The sequence below is a fragment of the Gekko japonicus genome, unplaced genomic scaffold (assembly GCF_001447785.1).
Source record: "Gekko japonicus isolate JY-2015 unplaced genomic scaffold, Gekko_japonicus_V1.1 scaffold1145, whole genome shotgun sequence".
Classification (NCBI taxonomy): Eukaryota; Metazoa; Chordata; class Lepidosauria; order Squamata; family Gekkonidae; genus Gekko; species Gekko japonicus.
In genome coordinates this window covers 538,601-563,019 of record NW_015165859.1, presented here as the reverse complement: position 1 = coordinate 563,019, position 24,419 = coordinate 538,601, and the positions used below count along the sequence as shown (strand labels likewise).

At 46.9% G+C, this 24,419-nt stretch overlaps 1 protein-coding gene across 1 annotated transcript in view; it reads right to left on the bottom strand.

The window, feature by feature from the left end:
• The window catches only part of DHDDS (dehydrodolichyl diphosphate synthase subunit), a 44,240-nt gene that overhangs the window by 7,047 nt on the left and 12,774 nt on the right, over positions 1–24,419 (bottom strand). Inside the window, exons 4-7 of the mRNA XM_015411209.1 lie at positions 22,233–22,375; positions 16,685–16,801; positions 15,843–15,944; positions 13,644–13,763 (exon numbers count right to left, since the gene is read on the bottom strand). Coding sequence (XP_015266695.1) covers positions 13,644–13,763; positions 15,843–15,944; positions 16,685–16,801; positions 22,233–22,375 — 482 coding nt within the window. The remainder of the gene's footprint in view (positions 1–13,643; positions 13,764–15,842; positions 15,945–16,684; positions 16,802–22,232; positions 22,376–24,419) is intronic.

The window sequence follows — 24,419 nt, the reverse complement described above, 5'->3', positions numbered from 1 at the left end:
AATTTTACTAACCGCTCCTGGAACAGAATAATCCTGTCCTGTTTTGTGTCTATCCACACTCCCAAGTGTGTAATTACTTGAGTTGGCTCCAGGGTCCTCTTCTCCCTGTTAATAGCACAACCATGTCCCTGTAGTAAGGTAAAGGTAAAGGTTCCCTTGCTCGAAAGCCAGTCGAATCCGACTCTAGGGTTGCGGTGCTCATCTCCGTTTCAAAGCCGAACAGCCAGCACTGTCCGAAGACGTTTCCGTGGTCATGTGGCCGGGATGACTAAACACTTGGATTATAAAGTCCAAGTGTAGGCTCGCCTGGTGACTGGACTCTGCCTGGATCAAAACGTCTTCTAAGTAAGGAAAACAGGACCACTCCTCTCAGGCTTAGGAAGGCCACTAGTGTCCCCAGGACCTTGGAGAATATCTGAGGCGAGGACTTGAGTCCAGAGGGTGAGGCTCAATATTGGAAATGTTTGCTGTGATATGTGAACCTTAGAAATTTCCTGTGATTATCCCTTGTCAGGATGTGCAGATAAGCTTCCACTAGGTCTACGGAGACCATGAAGTCCCCTGCATGTATGGAGGAAAAAGATGGACCTTCTTGACTATCTTGTAGTCTATTTCCTTCTGGTAGTGAATAAAGAAAGTGCTGCAGGGGTCTTGAATCTCCTCAAAATGGAGCCCTACCCCACCCACATCAGCTGAATCAGGTGGGGAAGAAGTAGGCTGTCTATTGATGCTCCCTTTCCCGAAGGCCCAGCAATAAGGACTGTAAAATGTCCCTGCTAGAGACCTGACCCACGGACCAGAAGCAATTCGTCCTTTTAAAGAACCTCCCATCCAGATCCAGAGGAAAGGAGTAAAGGGTGGGGAAAAGAAAACTGGAGGAGGGGGGTAATCCTCTTTCTCTCTCCCCCTCCACACCTTGCCAGTTCTCAATGGATACAGTCCTATCGTGGTTCAGCCGACTGGGTAGACTGCACAGGAGACACATCCCTCCTCGCCACGATCTGGAACAAGGAGGGGGCTCCATTCCAATGCCGAAAGGGACAGCGACAGAGATTCTGCACCACCCTCGGCCGCCTCTCTTGCCTCTGCTCTCCCCAGGCTCTTCACTGAGCGTCTGTCCCCAAAACCGCTGCACGCCACTGCGGCTGGAAGGGGGGGGAGAGCAGTTTACCGCTGCCTTCCCAGCGGGGTCTGAGCCGTTCCTCTCGGTGCTGCGACCACCTGGGGGCCTCCCAGGACTGCCGGCGCCAGATTCATTGTAATTCGAGGCCTGCAGCTCTCGAATATGTTTTAGGGCTGGAAGGTAAGTACCTTCTCCCATTGCCCTTTAGGTCTCCGCTTCTTCTTCTGACCTTCCAGTGTCTTCTGAGATCTTCGTGCTCTTCAGAGCACAGCCAGCACGTCCTGCTCAGAAGGCAGGGCCGGTAAGACTGGGGATCAAAGGATAAGTCCCTCCCCTCTGGGATCAAAGTTTGCCGGCCCTGCCTACAGAAGGGGGAGGTGCTTTCCCAGGAGTAAGGAATCAAGGACTGCCCCACTCCTGGACCACCGGAGAATGACCCCTACTGGGGGCCTGGAGGATATTCAGAGTGGTGGCTGAATAAAGCCTGCCCCCACCTCCTGACTGCTGGTATTCCAAGGAGGTCTCCCATCCGAGTACTTGCCAGACTTGACTCTGCTTAGCTTCCAAGATCTGACAAGATCAGGCTTGCATGACCTGTCCAGGTCAGGGCATTGCTTAATATCTTTATGCACTCCCTTGCCCAGCTGTTGGAAGGATTATGGGCTTGGGTGTCACCAATATGCTGATGACACCCAGTTCTATCTGCTGATGAGCGGTTGGCCAGAGGCCGCCCCAGAAAACCGGACCAGGGGTTTGGAGGCCATGGTTGGTTGGTTAAAGCAGAGCAGGCTGAAACTAAATCCATCGAAGACCGAGGCCCTGTGGCTGTGCCGGGCCAGATTGCCAACTCCCCTCTCTTGACAGGTGCTGGTAACAGCTGGGCTGTCCGTCAGGAATTTGGGAGTGATCCTGGATGCCTCCCTTTCAATGGAGGCCCAGGTCACAAAGGTGGTTAAGCTGCCATTTTACCATCTTTGACAGGTTAAGCAGTTGGCTCCATACCTGTTGCCCTCTGACCTAACCACGGTGATCCAAGCAACGGTCACCTCCAGGCTGGATTACTGTAACTTGCTCTACGAAGGGCTTCCCTTGAGGTTGATCTGGAAAATGCAACTGGTCCAGAATGCAGCTGCAAGAGTTTGAATGCCGGTGCTCTATCAGCTGCACTGGCTCCAGATTGAAGGTTAACACCAAAACCTTGAATTTGATCTGGTCTTCAAAGCTCTTAACAGTCAGGGACCAGCCTACCTTTGGGACCACCTCTCCTAGCATGTCCCTTGCAGAGCATTATGCTTGAGTGATCAAAACTTACTGGTGGTCCCCAGCCCAAAGAGCATTTGGTTGTCCTCAACCAGGTCCAGGGCCTTTTTGGCCCTGGCCCCAGCCTGGTGAAACACTCTCCCAGGAGACATCAGCGCCCTGCAGGATTTGGCACTGTCATGACCCCCAGGGGGTCACCACCTCCAGCTGCCACCACTCTGGACTTCGGGTCCCTTGAGAAGGCCCAGAGTACCCTCCCAAGCCCATCCAAAATGCCCCTTTTTAAGCCGAGAACATAGGCGTGATGACCAGGCAGAGAACATTTAAACAAATGGTTTATTAACACAGTACTGGGGCAAGGAAAAAAGACAAGGTGCTTTAAAATATATAAATGTTTCAAGGCAAAATAAACGAATCTAATGCGACTACCTATTTCACTTAACTAGTTACTATTTCAAGGCCCACAGCCCTCTTATAACAGGCCTCCTGCCTGCACTCACTCTGAGCCAAGTGAGGGATCTTTCTCCTCAGACCAGACTGTCCCCTCTGTGAGACAAGACCACAGAAGAGCCAAAGAACACAGTCCCCTTCAGTTTAGCTCTGTGAGGAAAGAACACCATTTTTTCCACAGCCCACACAGAATGTAACAATCACCTCAAAGAATCCCTGGACACTGATTGGTTACAACCGTCACTAAACATTGTAGGGATTGTAGGCTGTGTCTGCTTTCCACTGCCATGCAGGTCTCTCCTGGGACAAGGTCGCACCAGGCCCCGTCTCCCAGTCCTACAAAGATCATGACAGGAACAATTCCACAAGCATGCAAAACAGAGTTGTTCCTCCAGGCCAATGGTTAAGGGCACTGATGGGCTCCTTGCCAATAAGCTTATCTACGTAGTTTATCCTTCCCCTCTCTCTCCCCGTTTCCTCCCTTTCCCCTTCTATCAGATGCCTGCACACTGCACTCCATAGATGTTTCTACACCACCTTAAAACTGTATAGTAGCTGTTTTAGTGATTTTATTGTATTTACTGAATGTGATTGTCTTGTGTAATGTTGGAAAGTTTTAAAAATGTATGTTTTATAAACTGTTGTCACCCACTCTGAGCCGGTTTCAGGGAGAGCGGGATATAAATTGAATAAAATAAATAAAATTATTGTTCCCAAATTGAAATGGAAGGCTGAGAGGAAGAGAAAGGAGATTGCCTAGGGCCACCTAGCGCAACTGTGCCAAAGGTGAGGGTTGAATGAGAGACCTCCCAGCGTGGTCTTGGCAATACTATACCAGTTCTCTAGTTTAGCTAGTCTGGGAAGAGTGGATTATCATCTAGTTCTGCTGTGAACAATCATATGCATACAGAGCTGCTAAACAATGGCCCCGTACATATGACAAAGTGAACTGTAGTCCACAAAAGTTTATATTTTTGAGAAACAGCGTTTCTCAAGAGGAGAACTGAGGACCAAGAGGATCTGGGAGTCATTTGAAAGACAAGCCTTCCTCTTGTGCTCATCTGGCCAATGTGAAAAGACAGTCCTCTTATTTTTCTGGGAATGGGAGCAGCAAAGCTCTGCTTCAGGAGAAGAGGACAGAATGTGCTTGCCCACCTCTTTTGAAGGGCAACTGCCCACAGACACCTCACTTCCAGATCACTTCAGAACACTTGCCCAAACACACATTTACGAGCTGCCAGGATCCAGTCACTCAGATTTATGGGCACCAGTGCTACTTCTGCTGGGCTTTAATCCCTTTTCACCACAGATAGAAACACCCCTCTTTGTCCTGAGACAATGGCAGCCAGTTGTAGTTTTCAGCAGAATGACCTTCAGGTTGTGTGTGACACTAGTCTTTTCTATTTCTTTTGAGCAGGTCTGAGAATGTGGGCAGGCCCTTCCCATCCCTATTCAGCCTGGAAGTTATTCACTAGTGAGGACTGCTGTCTCCAGTGCAAAGTCCCTTCCAATCACAGGGAAAGACCACTAAGAACATGAGTCAGGGCCTTCTAAATTGCAACCAACAGCATCAGCTACCCTCGGAGACCTGATCTTCTAGGCTGCATACAGACAAAACAAACATTTTACTTAAACCTGCTTTTCAAGTCCTGCTGATGAAGTTTTCACTGTATTACTTTGAGGGAACTGAGGTCTCCAGAGGACACGCATGGCCTTTTTGCATGCACTTTGAAAGATGTTGCACAGTGGGTACCAGCAGGGGAGAAGAAGAGAGATGGGGTGGAGAGCTGTTAAAGTTTGTTTAAATCAAAATGGGGGACCTCAGGTTCTTTGAATTTGAGAACTACTGCTACAGTAAATCTGTGAGCCACAAGACACTCCTTCCTTTTCCAGTTGCTGTTAACAGGCTAACACAACTACCTCTCTGGAATGTAAAGCCTGAAACTGGCAGATTGCTCAAGGTTTAGAAACTGAGCGGGTGTGGCTGATGCTGCTCATTTGTTATCTGGGTTTCTCCCACTCCCTTCTCAATTATCAGCTGGAAAACCTGCTCCTAAAATAAACCCTTCCCAAACAAACAAACAAAAAAAGTAGGTTTTGCAAGATTCCAGGCTAAACTAAGTTCTCATCTAGAGGCGATGTTCTTAAAACAGATCCAAGTCATGAGGATTTATCCATCTTCTTGCTGAACTGATAATAATTTTGCAATTATTAAAGCTGGAAAAAATGCATCCTGGGGGCAACAGTGGTTCCTTGCTTTACAGTTTTATTTCTTTGTTGTTGTTGTTGTTGTTCAGTCGCACAGTCGGGTCCGACTCTTCGCGACCCCATGGACAATCTCCCGCCAGGCTCTCCTGTCTTCCGCCGTCCTCCGAAGTTGGCTCAATTTCATGTTCGTTGCATCGCTGACACTGTCTAACCATCTCATCCTTTGCCGTCCCCGTCTTCTTTGACCTTCAATCTTTCCCAGCATCAGGGTCTTCTCCAGTGAGTGCTCCCTTCTCATTTGGTGGCCAAAGTATTTGAGCTTCAGTTTCATTATCTGGCCTTCCAGGGAACAGTCAGGGTTGATTTCTTTGAGGATTGACTGATTTGTTCTTCTTGCAGTCCAAGGGACTCTCAAGAGTCTTCTCCAGCACCATAGTTCAAAAGAATCTATTCTTCGGCGCTCGGCCTTCCTTATAGTCCAACTCTCACAGCCATACATGACTACTGGGAATACCATTGCTTTGACCATGCGGACTTTTGTTGGCAGGGTGATGTCTCTACTTTTTATCATGCTGTTTAGGTTCGCCATCGCTTTCCTCCCAAGGAGCAGGCGTCTTTTAATTTCATGGCTGCAGTCACAGTCTGCGGTGATCTGGGATCCCAGGAACGTGAAGTCTGTCACTACTTCCACGACTTCCCCTTCTATTTGCCAAGGAGTGATGGGGCCGGATGCCATGATCTTAGTTTTTTTGATGTTGAGCTTCAAGCCCACTTTTGCGCTCTCCTCTTTTACCCTGAGCAAGAGGCTCTTTAGGTCCTCTTCACTTTCTGCCATTAGAGTGGTATCGTCTGCATATCTGAGGTTGTTGATCTTTTCCCCAGCAATCTTAATTCCCGCTTGTGATTCATCCAGGCCAGCATTTCGCATGATGTACTCTGCATATATATTAAATAAGCAAGGTGACAATATACATCCTTGTCGTACTCCTTTTCCTATGCTGAACCAATCAGTTGTTCCATATCCGGTTCTAACTGTCGCTTCTTGGCCCTTATACAGGTTTCTCAAGAGACATGTGAGGTGGTCTGGTACTCCCATCTCTTTAAGGACCTGCCATAGTTTGTTGTGATCCACACAGTCAAAAGCTTTAGCATAGTCAATGAAGCAGAAGTAGATATTTTTCTGGTACTCTCTTGCTTTTTCCATAATCCAGCGAATGTTGGCAATTTGATCTCTAGTTCCTCTACCTCTTCGAAACCCCGCTTGTACTTCTGGTAGTTCTCTATCCACGTACTGTTGAAGCCTAGCTTGTAGGATCTTGAGCATGACCTTGCTAGCGTGTGATATGAGTGCAATTGTGCGATAGTTTGAACATTCCTTGGCGTTGCCCTTCTTTGGGATTGGAATGTATACTGATCTTTTCCAATCCTGTGGCCACTGTTGCGTTTTCCAAATTTGCTGGCAAATGGAGTGCAGCACTTTAATGTCACAAATGGAGAAGCTTTTAAAAAGATTATTGCCCCCCCAGTCTTCCAGAAAAGTCTCCAAAGCATATGTGATCTCTAAAAGCAATCCAGCAACACATTAAGACTAGCACAAGAGGCTCTTACCACTCAACAAATGCTTATTTCTGTGTGGTGTCAGCATGGGATAGTGGTCAAGAGTGTTGGACTAGTACCTCGGAGATCCAGGCCCAAATTCCTGCTTTGCCATAGACAAAACAGGCTGCTTACCTGTAACTGATGATCTTCGAGTGGTCTCTGTGCATTCACACCCATGGGAACTCAGTGTGCCTGCGCTGACCCAACTGGTGATGTACAAAGCTCACAATGGGAAGCCCACGTATGCACCAGCCCTGGCCAAGGAATCCCCAGAAACCACCATACTCTCTCCGGAGATCTTTGCTGCTAGCATTAGCCACTGGTGCTTGGCAGACGAGATCCGAGTAAGTCAAGCCACCGATCCGTGGGCACAACAACGACTACACGACCTCCAGCAGGGAACAAGAGGTGTGTTTACCACCAGGGAGGGCATGCTGTTTCATCAGGACCGCCTGTATATTCCGCCTGGACCCCTTTGTGCCCGGATTATGCACTTGACACACAACTCCTTACTGGCAGGACACTTTGGCCGTCATAAGATGGCTCACCTCCTGACCGGCGAATTTTGGTGGCCCCGAGTCTGGGCATATGTTGATCGATACGTCAGTTGCTGTGAAGTATGCTGACGAGCCAAAAATGTCCCAGCCAAGCCACCTGAATTACTCCATCCCTTACCCACTCCCTCCGACCCATGGGACACCATATCCATGGACTTCATAGTCGATCTGCCCCGCTCTCACGGAGACACTTGTATCTTTGTTGTTGTGGACCTCCTTACCAAAATGGCACATTTTGTCCCCTGCCCAAAAATACCCAACGGTGCCGAAACCACCCAGCTGTACCTCCAACACATCTCCCGACTCCATGGTCTCCCCACCCATATTGTCTCCGATCGTGGACCTCAATTTTCCTCTCGATTTTGGCAGGCCTTACATTCAGGCCTGGGCACTCAAGTCCATCTATCTTCGGCATATCATTCCCAAACCGATGGACAGACTGAACGGACCAACGCCACATTAGAACAATACCTACGGTGCTACACCTGTTATCAGCAAGACAACTGGTATTCCCTGCTACCATAGGCCAAATTCGCTTACAATAACTCCATTCATGCCTCCACCCGAACTACTCCCTTTGCAGCGAATTACAGCCGTCACCCTCAGTTTTCCCCCAGCCTTTGTCTGCCCACGAATGTTCCAGCAGCAGACACCCGACTACAGGAATTACAGGCCTTTCAGGCTCTGCTTAAAGAGCAACTCTAATATGCCAAAGAGGCTTACAAAGAAACCGCAGACCGAAAGCGCCAAGAAGGCCTTCTGTTATGCGTTGGAGACCTAGTGTGGCTATCCACTCGGTACCTGAGATGGCCTGGCCCCTCCCGTAAACTGTTGGCCCATATAAAATTACAGATCAGATCAACCCTGTGTCAATCCATCTTCAGCTCCCAGACCACCTTCGCATCCATCCCATCTTCCATCAGTCCCTACCGATCCCCTCGTCTCCAGCCGATTCCAATCATCCCACACCACCAGTGCCACCACCACCTGTCCTCATAGAAGACGAAGAGGAATATGAGGTCCAACAAATCCTAGACTCCTGCCTGCAGTGTGTAACTTTGCAATATTTGGTCGACTGGGAGGACTACGGTCCTGACGATCGTTCCTGGGAACCCGCTACCAATCTCCATGCCCCTGAGTTAGTCCAACAGTATCACACTGAGTACCCCGATAAACCCGGCCCTCAGGAGGAGGGGGTCCCTGGGGGGGATGGTGTCATGCCCGCCATGCAGCCCAACCCCGACCCTGGGGATTCTGCACCCTCAACTTCCGAGGTTGAGTTCCCTGCACCCCTTGAATCGCTGGACCTAAGTCCTCAGGAAGATGAGCACCAGTAAACAGGAGCGTTTGCACCTGGAGCCGCGCCGGCAGAGCCGAGCACAAGCACCACGCCTCCAGATTCCCCTCCACCAGTGGCTCATTTGTGAGAGCAAAGGCGACGGGACATGGCAACCCGGCGAAAGGAGGTGCGCATGCGAGGTCAACGTCCTCTAAGCCCAGAGTACTGACCGGAGCCAGGACCCTGTTAGTGGCCGGTAATTAACTAACAAGCGGAACGGGCTCTTTAGACAGATCTCTCAGATCCACAATTCATGCTGGCAACTAGTCTCTTGGACGACTTGCTGCGCCCCAGATCCTGCATTCCTGTCTCCTGGTTTTCGTACTGACTTCCCAGCTCCTGACTCTAGTTTGCGTGATGCTGTTTCTCTCCGGCTCCCTGACTACAGGCTGTGTACCTTGACTTCTGACCAACGGCTTTCGGCTTCTGCACTCTTTGATACAACCTCTGGTAACCCTAGGCTACGTTTTGACTTGGTGTTTTGGACTTTGCTCACTTTACTCTTGTCTTCTCTGGTACCTTGACCTCGGACTGTGTTTCGGACTCCCGTGCCCTGCCTGGCCCGCCAGTGCAATCGTGACACATGGACAGAGAAATGAGGGCATCTGCCCTGTCCCTCGGCAGATAAACCCTGCAGGTGACAGAGTCCAGAATTGCCCCAATGAATTGAACTCTTTGGGACGGAAGAAGATGGGACTTTTCCAGATTTACACAGAGGCCTAGCATGCGAAGCAGGGCAAGCGTAGTGCATATGTATCATTCCGTATAAGACACTCTTGCGAATTTGCCACTAGAAGCCAGTTGTCTATATACAGAAAAACAGTGATTCTTTGAAGACATAGAAAGGCGGTGTAATGATTTCATGTTTATTTGTGTCTGTGTGTTTAAAAGTTTGGTTGCATGGCAGAGAGAGATTAGTCTAGGATGGTTGAAACAGGCAAGTGGTGTGATTGGTGATTGGCAGAAAGGGGGAGGGGTTTTGGAAGTGATGCTGTGTGGATGATTTCTATGTCAGTCAAGAGTTACAGTTTAGACAGTTGATGAGGACAGTTAAACAGGCAGTCAGTTAAGTTCTGTCTCTGAGAGAAGGAGACTTATCCCTGTGTGTGATGATTTGGTTCTGTGTGTGAAAAGAGTGAAGCAGTCTTGTGTGATATAAGAGTTCTGAGTTAAATATTTGTGTGTGAAAGGAGAGATATTCAGTTCTGTGTTTTAGGAGTTACAATTGAAAGCTGAGAGTCTAGGAAACAAAAAAAGATTATATGGACTTGAAGGAAAAGTGTTACAAAGTTGCCTATGAAAAATCCCTGTCAGTAGGGAGCAAACTGTGTTATACCTACTTTACTAGTTACATGGTTCTCCCTTGTATTTATGCTTTATTTAAATAAATCCTATTTCATTCACGTATACCAGCTCTGAAATAAATGCATCCTGAGGAACACATAGTCCCTTGAAAGCCTAAAGACCCGACCTACCTACCCAGTGATAGAAATATATATTATAAAGGTTTGGAAAGCCTTAAAATTTCCTGGTGGCAGCCGAATACACATAATAAAATAAAACATAAAGAACATTTTAAAGTAAAACCAGACCTCCCCAGTTAAGGGGTCGTCACAGGCGACAACCATTACCATGGTCTTGGTAAAGATCCTGGGGGTCGTGCAGAGACCAAAGGGAAGGGCTTTGTATTGATAGTGTTGTTCCCCGATTGCGAAGTGGAGGTATTGGTGATGGCAAGGCTGGAAGTTCAGGTGGAAGTAGGCATCCTGGAGGTCCAGGGCGGCCATCCAGACTCCTTCCTGTAGAAGGGGAAGTATAAACTGGAGGGAAATCATTCTGAACTTGCAGTACATGATGAAGGAGTTCAGCATTCTCAAATCTAGAATTGTTCTGATACTGCTGTCTCTCTTGGGGACCATGAAATAGCAGGAGTAAAACCCAGTACTCCAAGATGTTAATTGGGACTTCTTCTATAGCATCCTTGCTCAGGAGAAAAGCGACCTCTTGAAGGAACACAGAAGATGGCAGGGTGGTGACGATGACCGGAAGGGGTGAATGCTGAACAAATTCTATCTAGTACCTCAGGGCAATAATAGAAAGTACCCACTTGTTGATCGTAATCTCTTGCCAGGCAGGAAGATAAGGTGCAAGGCGAGTTGAGGCAGGTAGATGACAGTGTGGAAAGTCAAAAACTCTACTTGGGTGCCTTGGCAGGCTTGAAGCGGTTGGGTGGCTGTCCCGAACCATATTTCAGTTTAGAGGAGTAAGCCTCTAAACTGAAGTATGGTTCAGTTTAGAGGAGTAAGGATGCCAGGAATGTTCGGGCGAATGCCTGGAGTATGCGCATTTAGGCCAGGAATGGGACCATGGACATGGCTTGTATGTCTTCGAAGACAATGAAACTCCCAATGTGCATGAAGCCTTGATGCTCGCCTCTTAGCCATGTCCTGTAGAACTGAGTCAGAAGTGGCATGGAAGAGCCCCTGTCCATCAAATGGAAGGTCTTCAATGTACGCCCTAGTGTCAGATTGAAGAGCTGTGGTGCACAGCCAGGAGTCCCTACCTAAGGCAATAGCTGATGTTATTGTTTCGGAAAAGGTGTTGAGGGCGTGCTTTGAAGAGTGCTTGGCCAAAACAAGACCTTTTATTTTGGATCTTACGGACTGTTTGATGTTTGTCATTAGGAAGAGAGGTAAAAACTTCGCTAAGTTGTTCCCAAAGAGCATACTGATACCAACTCATGCAGGCCATGTAATTGCTAGTCTTGACACCAAGAGCTCCCGCTGAGTAAAAGTGTCTACCAAAGGAATCCAATTTCCTGCTTTCTTTGTCAGATGGAGCAGAATGGGTACGCTTAGACTTCAATGCAGATGTGACAATTATGGAATTGGGTTTGGGGTGGTTGTAAAGAAATTCTGCCCCAGCTTCCTGAACCTTATACATATGGTCAAGGCGATGGGAGGAGACTGGTGCAGAAGACGGTTTGTCCCAGTGTGTCTTGGCAGCCTGCATGAGGACCATGGACATAGGGAGAGCGATATCAGTAGAAGTATCTAATTGGACCACATTGAAAACCACATTTGTCACCAACGGTTGAGGCTGAACCATTGAAAGGCCTAAGGAATGGGCCATGTGTTTAATCAGGTCCCCATAGGATGTCAGATCCTCCGAGAGAGAAATGGGAAGGTCGTCGGAGACTGTTGGTTTAGGCGAAGGGTCCTCAGGAGAGCTCCTGGTGCCAGAGGCGCCAGCATCAGAGTCCTCGCCAGAAGAGTTCAAAGAAGCAGAGACAGAAATCGGTACTGGGGCGAGAACATCTGGTGCTTGCTCAGCAGATCGGGCAGGTTGAGGCGGTGTCGACATTGCTTGCTTCAGTACCAATAGATCAGGTGATCGACATTGAGGAGAAGCCCTCCAAGGAGAAGACAGTTCCAGAGGCTTCAATACAGAGGCTGAAGGGGTATACTGATGCACATGAGGTGAATGTGAACGATGGGAAGACAGCCGATCCCAGTCAGAAGGTCTCGCTGGAGTTAACCAGGGCAAGATGAGAAAAGCGGAAACACACCATAGAGATACTGGAACTGGCCGTGATCTCAGGGAACCATTGACAGTGCAGGAGGGTGGAAATGTCGAGCAGGAGATCTATCTGGAGAGTAGGCACGTTTTGGTGATTGATGACCCTGGTGCGGGCGAGAAAAGTGATGTACAGGGTCAGCAACATACAAGTGCCGATGGACGGTGTTGATGGGTGAACGAGATCGATGTCAATTGGGAGCGGTGTCGATCGGTGAACGTGAGCAATCGGTAGCACAGGAAGATCTGGAAGGCGACCAAGCCCTGCAGGGCAAATATCAGGCAAAGGCCTCTTCAACATCTGACACTGATATCGAAAATGGCTGAGTATCAGAGAAGGGTTCCAACATTGGGGGGTTCAGTTGCCAAACTGGGGAGTCCAGAAGTTGGATAGTTGGTGTGGATAGCACTTTTGGCAAATCTGAGGTCAGAGTTTCCAGGATATCAGGTTGCGCATATGGAGCTGAGCTCTGTGCAGGGCCTAAAGGGTCAGTTGAGGTGCTCGTTTTAAGGGATTTGTGACTGCCCTTAGTGGAGCCCTTATGTCCTTTGTCAGACTTATCCTCCTCCTCCTCCTTCTTCTTCGCAGGAGTGGATGAGGCCGACTGAGTGATCGGGATCGAGCGTTTCAATGCCGATGGACTGATGTCGGAAGCTGATTTCGAGGGCAGTGGAGCCGTTGAAGTAGAAGGTTTCGGTGCTGCATCAGAAGCCATCTCCAATCAAGATACCACAGGTGGAACAGTAGTCAGAGTAAGTGCCGATTCCAACAGAGCCACACATACAGATGCGCTGCTCGATTTTATTTTATTTTTGCGTCTAATCTGAAAATTTGGCACAGTGTGGGCAAGAGTCTGGGTGGTGGGCATCACCCAAGTGGAGGACACAGAGAGTGTGGCCATCTGGGGGTGCGAGTTGGCTACCACAGCTGGTGCACCTCTTGAAAAAGCCCCACCTTTTAGCCATAAACAAAGGGCTAGAAGGAGAAGGGCGAGAAAAAGACGGGGGGAAAGGCTGAAGCCCAGAGACGAAAGCTCCCCCACCTTTTAGGAAAAAGAGTGAAGGAGATAAAAATGAAAACAGAAAACACTCAAGGAAAAAATAGGGAGAAGATGAAATCCCAAAAGAGCCATAGTCGAGGTAAATCTCACCAACCAGCAAAAGAGCTGCTAACAGTGTGGCGGTCAGAAGAGAACTGGCAGGATGTCCACGCCCCACCCCTCTGGGCATGCGCGGTTGGGTTTCCTGCGCATGTTGGGGGTGGAGGCGTGAAAATCCTGTTGTGAGCTTTGTACATCACTGATCAGGTCAGCACAGGCGCACTGAGTTCCCATGGGTATGATGTACAGACACCACGACGAAGATCTTTCTGGGTGACCTTAGGCCACTCTCTCAGTCTAACGTACCTCACAGGGGTGGTGGCTGTTGTGTGGATAATGGTGGAAGGGAGAACAATGTTTTAAGTCACTCTGTGTTCCCACTGTGGAGAAAACTGGGATATAAACATTTAAACCAACTTTTTGGGTCCATTTTTACCTGCCACAGCAAGAAATCACTAAGCCGGACCTCTCCCGAAGTTCTTATCAGGATATCCGGATGAGGGGACTTGCAAGTATAGAGACACTTGTCGAGTAAGGATTCTGACACATCGCTAAAGGAGAAAAGATAAAACTCCAGTTAGCCTACTAAGTAGCAAAATGCCTCTTGCTGTGGTCGCTGGAATGTATGGTACAGGTGTACACACGACAGCTCACATACTTGGGGACCTGCAAAGCATCTCTGTGCATAGAGGTACACTGTAACTCCCCCTCAGGGTCTTCATTACACATCTTTTTGGGGGACCAGTGCACATGACCCTCTCTGAAATACATCCAAGCCCTTTCTCAACAGGAAGCATTCTCCATCCTTCAAGCAGAGAAGAGATATTGACAAGTCTCCCCCCTCCCCACTTTTGAAAAAAGGAAATTTACCTACAAGGGAGATGTGTTCTGAAGCACTGGGAAGGTGGAGCACATGGTCTTAAAAATTCCAAAAAGGAAACAGGGGGATGAGAAATGGCAAGGAGGAAGCATCTTTCTTGATACCCACTTTTCTTTTTCTTCAGAGAGCTACAACAAAACTTTATTTCCTAATTGGTCCAAGCCTTATTCCCTGATTTCCCCCCCTAATTTCTGTACTAAAATGCCAAAATACTATATAGCAGTAATAAGAAAACCTGTGCAAGTATTTTTAAAAAATTGGAAGTGACTATATAAAATCCCAGAAGAATTTAAATAAAGATCCATAACATCAGCAAGACAGTTAAACTAAAATACAGCAGTATTTGGGCCCAACCTCCTCAAGAGGCTTAGCAGAACAGAAAGGACCTAAGCAAGTACTTTGGTCTATCATCTAAGGAGCCAGTTCACATAAAAATGGCCCACTAACAAAAAGGATCTGCTGCACACACAGACTAGTTTAACCTTTGGAATTCAGAGCAGAAAAGGTCCTGGAGACTAGAAACGAGGTCCCCCCCCCCCAAAAAAAAATGCTATCTAGGAACAGCAGCCAGCCTAAGTGTCCTTGCCACCAACTTCCCCACCCAAGTCCTCTACAAGCAGGGAGGGGGGAGGTCTATGGACTACTTGGCTGCCAGGAGAAAAAGGCTGAGGGCTTCTCTGTCTTCTTGCTGCAGGTTTTAAAAGCCTGGGCCTGATCAGAGGCTCAAGCCTTTGGGGTATGAGTTAAAGGGCAGGAGTCAAATGGCTCTTAGCCCTAAGCCTGTATTCTGACTTACCCTGCCCAATGGATCTTGGAATGAACTTAATTCATATTAACTGCCCATTTTATCATCTGCTCCTTAACTGTTTCATCCTCTGTATACCATTGTAACAATACCTTATATATTTTAGATATCAACTTTTTACCTCCTTGTAGGGTTTTAATTTATTTATTTATTATTTGATTTTTATACCACCCTTCCCCCAGTCGGGGCTTAGGGCGGTTGACAATATTCTGATAAATACTGTAATAATACGTAATACATATATAATACATTTATACTTAAAATCTAAAACAATAAAACAGCAATCAACTAATCAGATAGCATTTAATATTCCATATCCTACTTGCAGCGGGGGGGGACGGGACACCAGGCTTGATGATAAGACTGTTGCTTGATAATAAACCATTGCTGTCCTCAGCCGTAAGGCCCTCTGTGTCCCTTGTCAGAAGAAAAGTGGCTTATAAATATTTAAATATATGAATACATGTAATGGAGAGGGAAGCGGCAGAAATTTTTCTGCATACAGAATGGAAGGAACAGCAGAGGAGACATCTGCTTCTCACCTTCCCCAAATCGCAGAACGAAGGAGAGAAGATGCAGCTTCAACCTTTAGCATCCTGGGGCATGCACAGGGCTTGGGAAAGTGGCAAAGGTCTTATCTAAGTCTCAGTGCGAGTGAACACTTGATGGAGAGGCAATGTGCACAGATGGGTGGTCTTTCTTACAAGACAGCCATGGCCACTTCCCCATGCTTAAGTGGATTTGTGATCACCTGTCAGAACAGTTCCTACCAGAGAAACTGCCCTTGTTAATCTAGCCCAGTTGCATCTCAAGAGAAATGGACTAGGGATGGGGAGGGTGTCTGGTTCAGAGCGGCATCTGCTTTGGGTTGGAAGGCCCAGGCGCAAGTTACATCAGTGAGCAGGAGAGCAGCAAAAGCATGAACACACTAGCAAATATGGTTACCTTGGCTGCAGCAACTTTTGTTCAACACCCCACGCCACCTCCTTCACAGCATTGCTAATCTCATCTCTCGATGTGTATGCAAAGCAGATGTTCAGAAAACACCTGTTACATTTTTTTTTAAGAAAAGATAAATGTAAGAGGAAGTAACTCAACAAAGGATGCTGCAGAGAACAAGGAATGTGAAGTTATGTGGAATACTGTATAGAGAATGAGAGGATGTGATCTGATAGCTCTGTGTGTATGTGTGTGAGCACACATATACACAGAGAGAGAGAGAGAGAGATAAGTAAACACCTATAAATTAGAACAAGAGATAAAGAAAACAGCCAGTATAGAAAACCCATTTGCACAGCTGCAAACTATACAACTGCATATTACTAATAACAGATATATTGATTCACAATCTATAAAGTTTTTGCATCTCTAATGCTGTTTGTTGTGAGCCCTTTATTGGAAAGTGGCACACACAAGATCTTACAATAGCTAATAAAAATACACAGAAGCACCATGTGTGATTGTTACAGTGCACCACCATAAAACGGAGAATGGCTCGCTTGACAGAAGCAATTAGTTGCTTGTAATCCATTTCTCTTTCTTTAAAGCATCTCTAAGAAGCCCTTCAGTCCCCTAAAAATCTTTTCCTGCAATTCCATTCATGTACTGGTTATTCTAGCCCCCCACACACCCCTCCAAATTACTTAAATATTTGATTTTCTTTTTAAAAAGAGCCTTATTTGGATCTGTACTGAGCCACAAGGGGTTTTAGAGCTCAGAGGCTGCAAACCCAGGGTATAGCCTATATATACAAATGTGTTTATAGGAAAAATTATAGCAGGACTCACCTGTTGTATTGCTTTGTGGCCAGCACAACCTTGGCAATCAGCTTCTGGATATCTAGTGGCAAGAGTGTCAGGTCTCCGAGGACTCGCACACACACACCATGTTTCTCCAGATTGTCCCTATAAAAAGGGAAGAGATTTGTTGAGATACAAGCCAAGCACAAGCAATGCCAAATCAGATGAACACTGCAATCCTAAACAGTTGTACCCTGAAAACAGTGGGCTGAGAAGGATGTAACTCTGCTTAAAATGGCACAGTAGTTGACCCTTGGGTAACTAAAGAAATGATTCATATAAACGTTAGTTTTAAAATGGGATATATGGGAATGGGAAACCATGTTAGTATGCATTTGCAGACTAAAACACATGTCCAGTGGCACCTTAAAGACTTATATACTCCGCCCACCCCCGAATAAGCTTTTGTTAAGTCAGAGCTCATTTCAGCAGATGCACCAGCGTATACATCCATCAGGCCTAATTCATATATCCAAAGAAAGGTGGTGGCCAGGTCCCCCCTGTCCACTGGCAGGGGGGGTGGGTTATGGGGGGGGGGGGGGGGAGTATTTCAAAGAGATCCCTGGTGGCCAGCAAGCGTAACATCAAAGTGGCGAGACCCAACGACGGTGGAGTCGGAGTCACGGAAGGGCATGGTGACGTGGAGGCGCAGGTGCGGCGGAGACCACCGAGCTGGAGCTGCTCCTGAACACCAGAGACGGGATGCCGACCCCAAAGACCGCCTGGAGGAAGAAGCCGGAGAACAACAAGCCCTGCCACCTGGGTGCCGGTAGGCAGCCCCACCCCTGTGTACTATGTGGCCTTAGATAGGGAATTGTATTTGGAACTTGCCTGTAAACCGCTCAGAGACCCTTCGGGGTCAGAGCGGTATATAAATCGAATGTATAAATAAATAAAATAAATAAAAGAGAGGCCGGTTCCAAAACAAGATCAGTTAATTCAGAGCGGGTGTGAGAGACACTCCCAATTTTTGTTAGATAAACAAAATCTAGTACAGTACGAAATGAGATAAGCAAATGCAATGAGAGATACAGAGATATAATTGGAGTAAACATCTGTATAGTGTGTGAAATGCAAAATATTAGTATCTGTAGTAAGCAAGAGATGAGAAGTCTTGGTTAAGACCTGACAGGGATGGTACTAATTTTTTTTACAAGTATCACTTCAGCATTTTTGTGTGGGATTTTTTCATAGAAGAACGGTAACTTTAAGATCAGGAACAGAATGCCCTGGAAGGCCAAAGTGTTCAGTCATTGTTCTCTAAATACTGTGATTTTTAGTGCCAGATTTATGACCCCTTATTCTTTCACACAGGGAATGACCAGTCTATCCTTTGCAGAGAACAGAAGAGCATTGCCGACATGTGACAGCATATGTCACATTAGAGGATGAGGCCGTAGATGAGCCCAAGATGGTATAGCTGAGGTTGCTAAATCCCATGACAGAGCTGCTTGAGTTTAAGTCACAAGGGTTTTCTCATAAGCAGAAAAAAGTGCAGGGGAGTCACATGAAAGATGTCAGGACAGATTTTAGCCCTTCCTGTGAAGGTCTATAGCAACAGCATAGTTCACCAGCAAAAGTGAAATAAAGAACTATACCAGCAATGAACTGTGGGGTTACACTAGATCAGTGGTGGCGAACCTATGGCACGGGTGCCAGAGGTGGCACTCAGAGCCCTCTCTGTGGGCATGCGTGCCATCGCCCCAGCCAGGCCCAGACCACCATTAAAGTGTCGAATTCTCTGCCAAATAATTTTAAGTAAATGAAAGCATTTGGGATTGCTTTCCTTACTTTGTTTGGACCATCTTAAGTTAATGTATGAGCTGTTTTTTCTAAAGTAAAACCTCAGTATCCAGGTTAAATTGCTGTGTTGGCACTTTGCGATAAATAAGTGGGTTTTGGGTCGCAGTTTGGGCACTCGGTCTCTAAAAAGTTCGCCATCACTGCACTAGATCATCACCATTCACAGCTTTGTGACATGTAGTTTCACTTATTCACAGTCCTTGACCCAACCACATAATGCAGCTACCCCAAGCACATAAACCTGTTGCATGCTGGCCAAAGCAACAGGTGCAAGGATGCTTGCCCTCCCACCTGCCTTCGCATGGCCATTAGTTCATCAGTACTGTGGGCACGTTCACTCTCACCACATGCTCAGGGATGATGATTGTTACTTTTTCAGGGGAAATGTGGCTGCTTTGCTACAGGGAGCCACTAGACCCTCTGCCTCTCTGTATTCACGCATTTCACCATTCACTGCCATCTCGGGAACAGATCCCCTTCTGAATGGTGAAGGTCTACTATACTTCTTAAGCTACTGTAGACTAGGGTGTTATTTTCCTTTGTTGATATTAATGACTACCATAACAAAAAGCTGCCTTAAGCCAAGCCAAGAAGAAAGTTGGGGTATATTAATAAATAAAATAGGAATGGCAACAAATGAAGTTTCTAAAATAAAAAATAGCTGAGGATCATCTCCACCTATACAAATGCATTTATTTAAAACATTTGTAACATTTATTTAAAACATTTGTAAGACAGCCCTTTTCCAAGATAACAGAATCCAATGCAAAATTACAGGCTCCTGCAACTTCAATTTGCATTAGGGCCATGCGGAGAAGGGAAAAGGAGTTTAACCCTCTAACTTCTGTTCAGTTTTGCTAATCATAACCTGGCTCCTTGCATTGTTATTAGCACGTTAAATGGGAGGGGGAATACACTCAGGGGTCGTTTCGTAGAAAAAGAGCTAGGGGAACTCATTAGCATAATTCATTAGCATATGCCACACACCCTGCCTTCACCGGAAGTGTGTCATAAGACCACACCCACCACTCAGTTAGTCTTAGTCTTAAAGGTTAGTCTTAAAGGTGCTATTTGAACTCTTGGACTATTTTGCAGCAACAGACTAACACAGCTACCTCGGGGAAGCTCCTGGATGGGGCTGGGAGTCCTTGCGGAGGCCACGTGGAGTGGCCTCGGCCAGGCAGAGGGGGAGGACGCCAACTTACCCTCCTCCTTCTTCCTCCTTCTGCAACAGAATGAGGCTGGAAGCAGGGGGCTGCCGGAAGAAGGGGGCGGGGCTTCATTGTATGCCCCGCCCCCTGCACCTCACCGGGGGAACTGTGTTCCCCCGCGTTCCCCCCCGAAATGACCTCTGAATACACTTTAACCACACTAAGGCACACTTATTTTCTCTTGTAAAATGTCAACAGCAAAGCAATGAGTCTAGTTTTCAGCAATGACACTGAATGGAGGCTGAAGTGTTAAACATCTGCTCCCTTTCCTGTACAGTCTCAATGAAAGCTGAAATGACATGAACTGCAATTTGCATTTTACAGATGGATGGAAACACATGATCTTTTTCTGATTCATTTTGGCTCCAAGACACTGGAGACTGTATACAGCTGGACTCTAATTGAGCTCAAGCATCCTAAGCTCCACCAACCAAGAAAACGCCAACATAAATTTCTGTCATTTAGGAGCAAATTTTATTTAGACAGTTATATCCCGTTTTTCTTCCTGACAGGGTACCCAAAGCATTCTCCTGTGTTTTCTTTTCACATTAATCTTGTGAGGTAGGCTACAGTTACCAATGAATGGATGCCATTGTCAAAATGGTGTGGAAGTTTCAAAACTGTAATTAATATTTTTCATTCCTAGGAACTGTGAGAGGGAATACATGTATATTCTATTGAGCTGTAAACCAGGTGTGGGAAAATTAAATCATAAATATATGTAATCCAAATTTTAAAAATTATAAATTCTCCTGATTTGATCTGTATAGCCAATCACAACCAAAGCTAAAATTCTTATTTATATGTCTCCTCTTGCATGGTAGAACCTACCCATCCAGGCACGTAACTACAGTGGGCATTTCAGGGCCACACCCGTCACTTGTTAGCCATGCCCCACAACCGTCAGCTGCTTCAGTGCCTCACAGACCCCGCCGCCGCCCACCTCACCCATCCCCCACTGCCTACATGCCTGCCCATCCTCCGTGCCATGTCAGGAATGGCTACTCACAGGACTGGGCGTGCCATCCAAGGGGCAGCCAGCGGGCCGGAGGCAGGGTGGGAAGAGAGTTGCCCCCCCCCCCGCCTGCCAGCCGCACATGCTCCAACACAGCTGGAGGCGGGCCGGAGGCAGGGAGGGAATAAAGGCGCCTCCCTGCCCGCTGGCCACACACACTCCAATGTGGCTGGAGGCGGGCTCCAACAAGCACCTCCTCTTCCTACACCACTTCCCTGACTCTGTGCCCCAACCCCTGCCTCACCACCCAGAAATTTCTGGCTATGTCTTGGCATCCAATCTGATATGGAACTGACAAGTAAGGCAAATAACAATGTATGCCAGTGACCTCCAAGGACTAAAGTTACATTCAGCTGAAATAGATGAGAGCACAACTGCATACAAGGCACACCATGGGCAGTGTTTCAGGTGTATTAAGATTGTACACTACTCTGTCAGTGCCTTCAGGATTTTAATTTTTCTGGAAAATTCACATCACCAGACCAGAGAAGCATTATATAACCAGAGAATCAGGACAATGCAGAAAGGTAAATACCAAGTTTACACTTGCCCTAAATGGCAAGACTAAGTTATAATGACATGCATCTTCTCTAAATGTGAATTTTCCTCCCAAAAGTATAAACATATTCAAACATGAACATGTATTTTCAAGAGTGCACGTTAAGCATCTTGTTTGATTTGTTTATTCTCCAAGAATGGCACAGACTGAAATTGTGAAGAGGGTATTCACTGAACACCAATACCTAATTTCAGGATATGACAACTCAAACTGCGATATACGAACAACAGACCTGTGGCCATTTTGGCCCATAAATTCCAGCATAGGTGACCCCCTCAGCCATCTTCTTGGCTAGTCAGTAGACCATGGGAGACTCTTGTGTGACCACCTTCTCATCAGTTTCTTTTTTATAGGCATATCGGTTTTTCCTCACATTTTACTCCCACCTTCCTGCCCACTTACACACACATTTTTGTGGCAAGACTTCACCATCACAACCACAATACTATACGAGTATAATAACGATATAGTAGTTGGTTAACTAGGAGCTGCGGTGGCTCAAGTGGTTAAGACGCTGAACTGCAGGCTGTGGAAGGTCAGTAGTTCAGTAGTTCAAGACCCGGGTGCCGCATGATAGAGTGAGCTCCCATCTCTAGTTCCAGCTCCTGCCAACCTAGCAGTTCGAAAGCAAGAAATTGCAAGTAGATAAATAGGTACCACTTCTGCTCAAGGCCCTAAGAGCTCACAGTATTTTTGGAGAGGGAATGAAAAACTAGGTGAGAAAAGGAAGTTTCCCCGGCACCCCTCCCCGTATACACACAATGATTCCTTGAAGGCCTCTACCTTGTACTTAACTAAAAGTTATACTTCATGTCCATTGTTGACTTGATCTGTACTTTTTCTCTTGCTTTCCCACCATTCTCTACCCATAATCTTTGTTCTAGAATTTTCCTGGCAGAGTTTCCCATTAGGGTTTGGGGGGACTGAGGTTGGAAGGGAAACTCTTACTGTTCCTCTAGAAGACGGATGAATTTCTGCCTTGCTAGTTCCATCAATCCATCTACTTCTTCCTTGGACCGCTTGAAGTTCTCAATACTGAAGGCGTAAACTGTGACTTCCCGGATACCCAGAGACAAACACCACTGCAGAGTCTGTAAAGAGGGAAAGTATTACTGAAGGCCAAAGTGGCAGACAGTACCATCCTTACAGCATGAAGAATACACAAACGTCAATAGCAACATTTTCTACTAAGAGGCAGAGTGATGTAGCAGATAGAGTGCTGGACTACCATGAAGCTTCTGAATGACCTTAGGCTCCGGTCACACGGGCCAGATAACGTGGGGGGGAGGTGTGGCTGTTCGCCCCGGAGCAAAATAAAGTGCGGTAGCCCGATCACACGGTGCTTCGGCTGTTAGCTGGCGATCACACAGTGATGCTGCAGCGTGGCAAAGAAGCGGTGCGATCACACAAGTGTTTCGCGTTTGTGCACAGTTCCACGGAGCAGCAGTGCTTTGTTTTGTGTTTGTGCGCATGCGCTTACGAAAAACATCCGGTTTGCGACGGGATGTGGACGGGCGCCGGATGCCACGGGATACTAGCGCTCCTGCGATCAGATGCCCACCTGTTTTTCGGATACTAGTGCACTTTCCTTGGTACTTTTTAACTCCGCATCTTCAGTGGGACGCCACGGGTGCGCTACGCTTCCCAGATGTTGCCGTGTGATCACGCCCTGAAAACCCGCCCGACATTCGTGCCTTTCGCACGGCAAATTCTCCACGTGACCGGGGCCTTATTTAGGTATTTCTATCCTATTTTTCTTCCCAATGGGTACCCAAAACAGCTTACATCTGTCTACTCTCCTCCATTTTCCTCACAACAACCCTGTGAGGTAGATTAGGCCAAGAGTGAGTGATGCCCAGTGAATCTCTGTGGCAGAGTGTGGATTCCAAGCTAGATTGTAGTCACTCTAACCACTATACTGGGCCAGTCGCACTCTCTCATCCTAACCTACCTTGTAGGATTGTTGCAAGGATACAGAGGAAAGGAGAACCACATACACTGTCGCAAGCTCCTTGAAGGAAGGATGGGATAAAAAAGTGGTAGCAGGTGATGGGGCAGCTGTAGTAGTATATACTGTAGTCCGAGCAACCGAAAATCTTGTGGCACCTTAAAGACTAACAGCCCAATTCATGCATCATTCAGAGTCCTACAACGCCTTCTCCCATAATACATGTGCTGGTCCTTAAAAAGTGCCACAAGACTCTTTGTGACTGCACCAGCAGAGCAACTGGGATACAGCGGAAGTTTATATAATAATTATCTTTTCCCCCTAGTCTTGGTCACAGGTTCATTTCTACTCCCCACAAACACTTTGAAGTAAATATATAGTACAATTATAACATATTCCAAACCCCAAGCAAGACTGCACGCAGTCATCTTGTGGAAGAAGACAAATATCTTCAACTCAGATGAATGGCCGGGCAACGTCCTCTCATAAACACCTATCTTTTGATGCTGATAAACACAACATAATTAGCAGGTTATGGTCAATATACTTCTAATAGTCTGTGAATTCCCCACCTGCCCCCAGCTATCTTATGCAATGGGATGCAGCTGCAAGTTCTCATCTAGACTTCTGGGGAGCTGTTGAGGGACTGAGGAATGCAATCTAACCTGAATGCATCCCCAGTTCACGTGCTACGCCCAGAATTTTAAGAATCAGGGCAAAATGTACAAGCAAGTTTCTCAATCTCATGGATTTATGGCAAATTTTAAACAAAAAGGTCAAGAGGGAACCAGTGTAGACACACTGAAAATATGAAGCCACCTTATGTTGAATCAGACCATTTGTCAACGCGCCTTCTTCATGTGGGTTATTTGCCCTGGGTTTGCTGCTGTTGGTTTTTTCTCTCTGCTTTTCCACCACATTGTGGTGCATTTCTACACCTCCCATCTCTTCTCCAATGTTTTCAAAACCTGCACTGCTGCAAATGTTTAGGAAAGACTGCGGAAAACTCTGGATGGCTGCTGTGTGGGCAGGAAAGTCTGGATTTTTTCAGTCCTGCCTGCACAGAAGCCATTTTCTCTTCCTCAGCCCCTGTGGCAGCCCTACAACAAGCCCTCCATACCACTGGGACCTTTTTTGAGGGTTTTAAAAAGTGGCTATTGACATAACAATACACCAGTTTATCACTA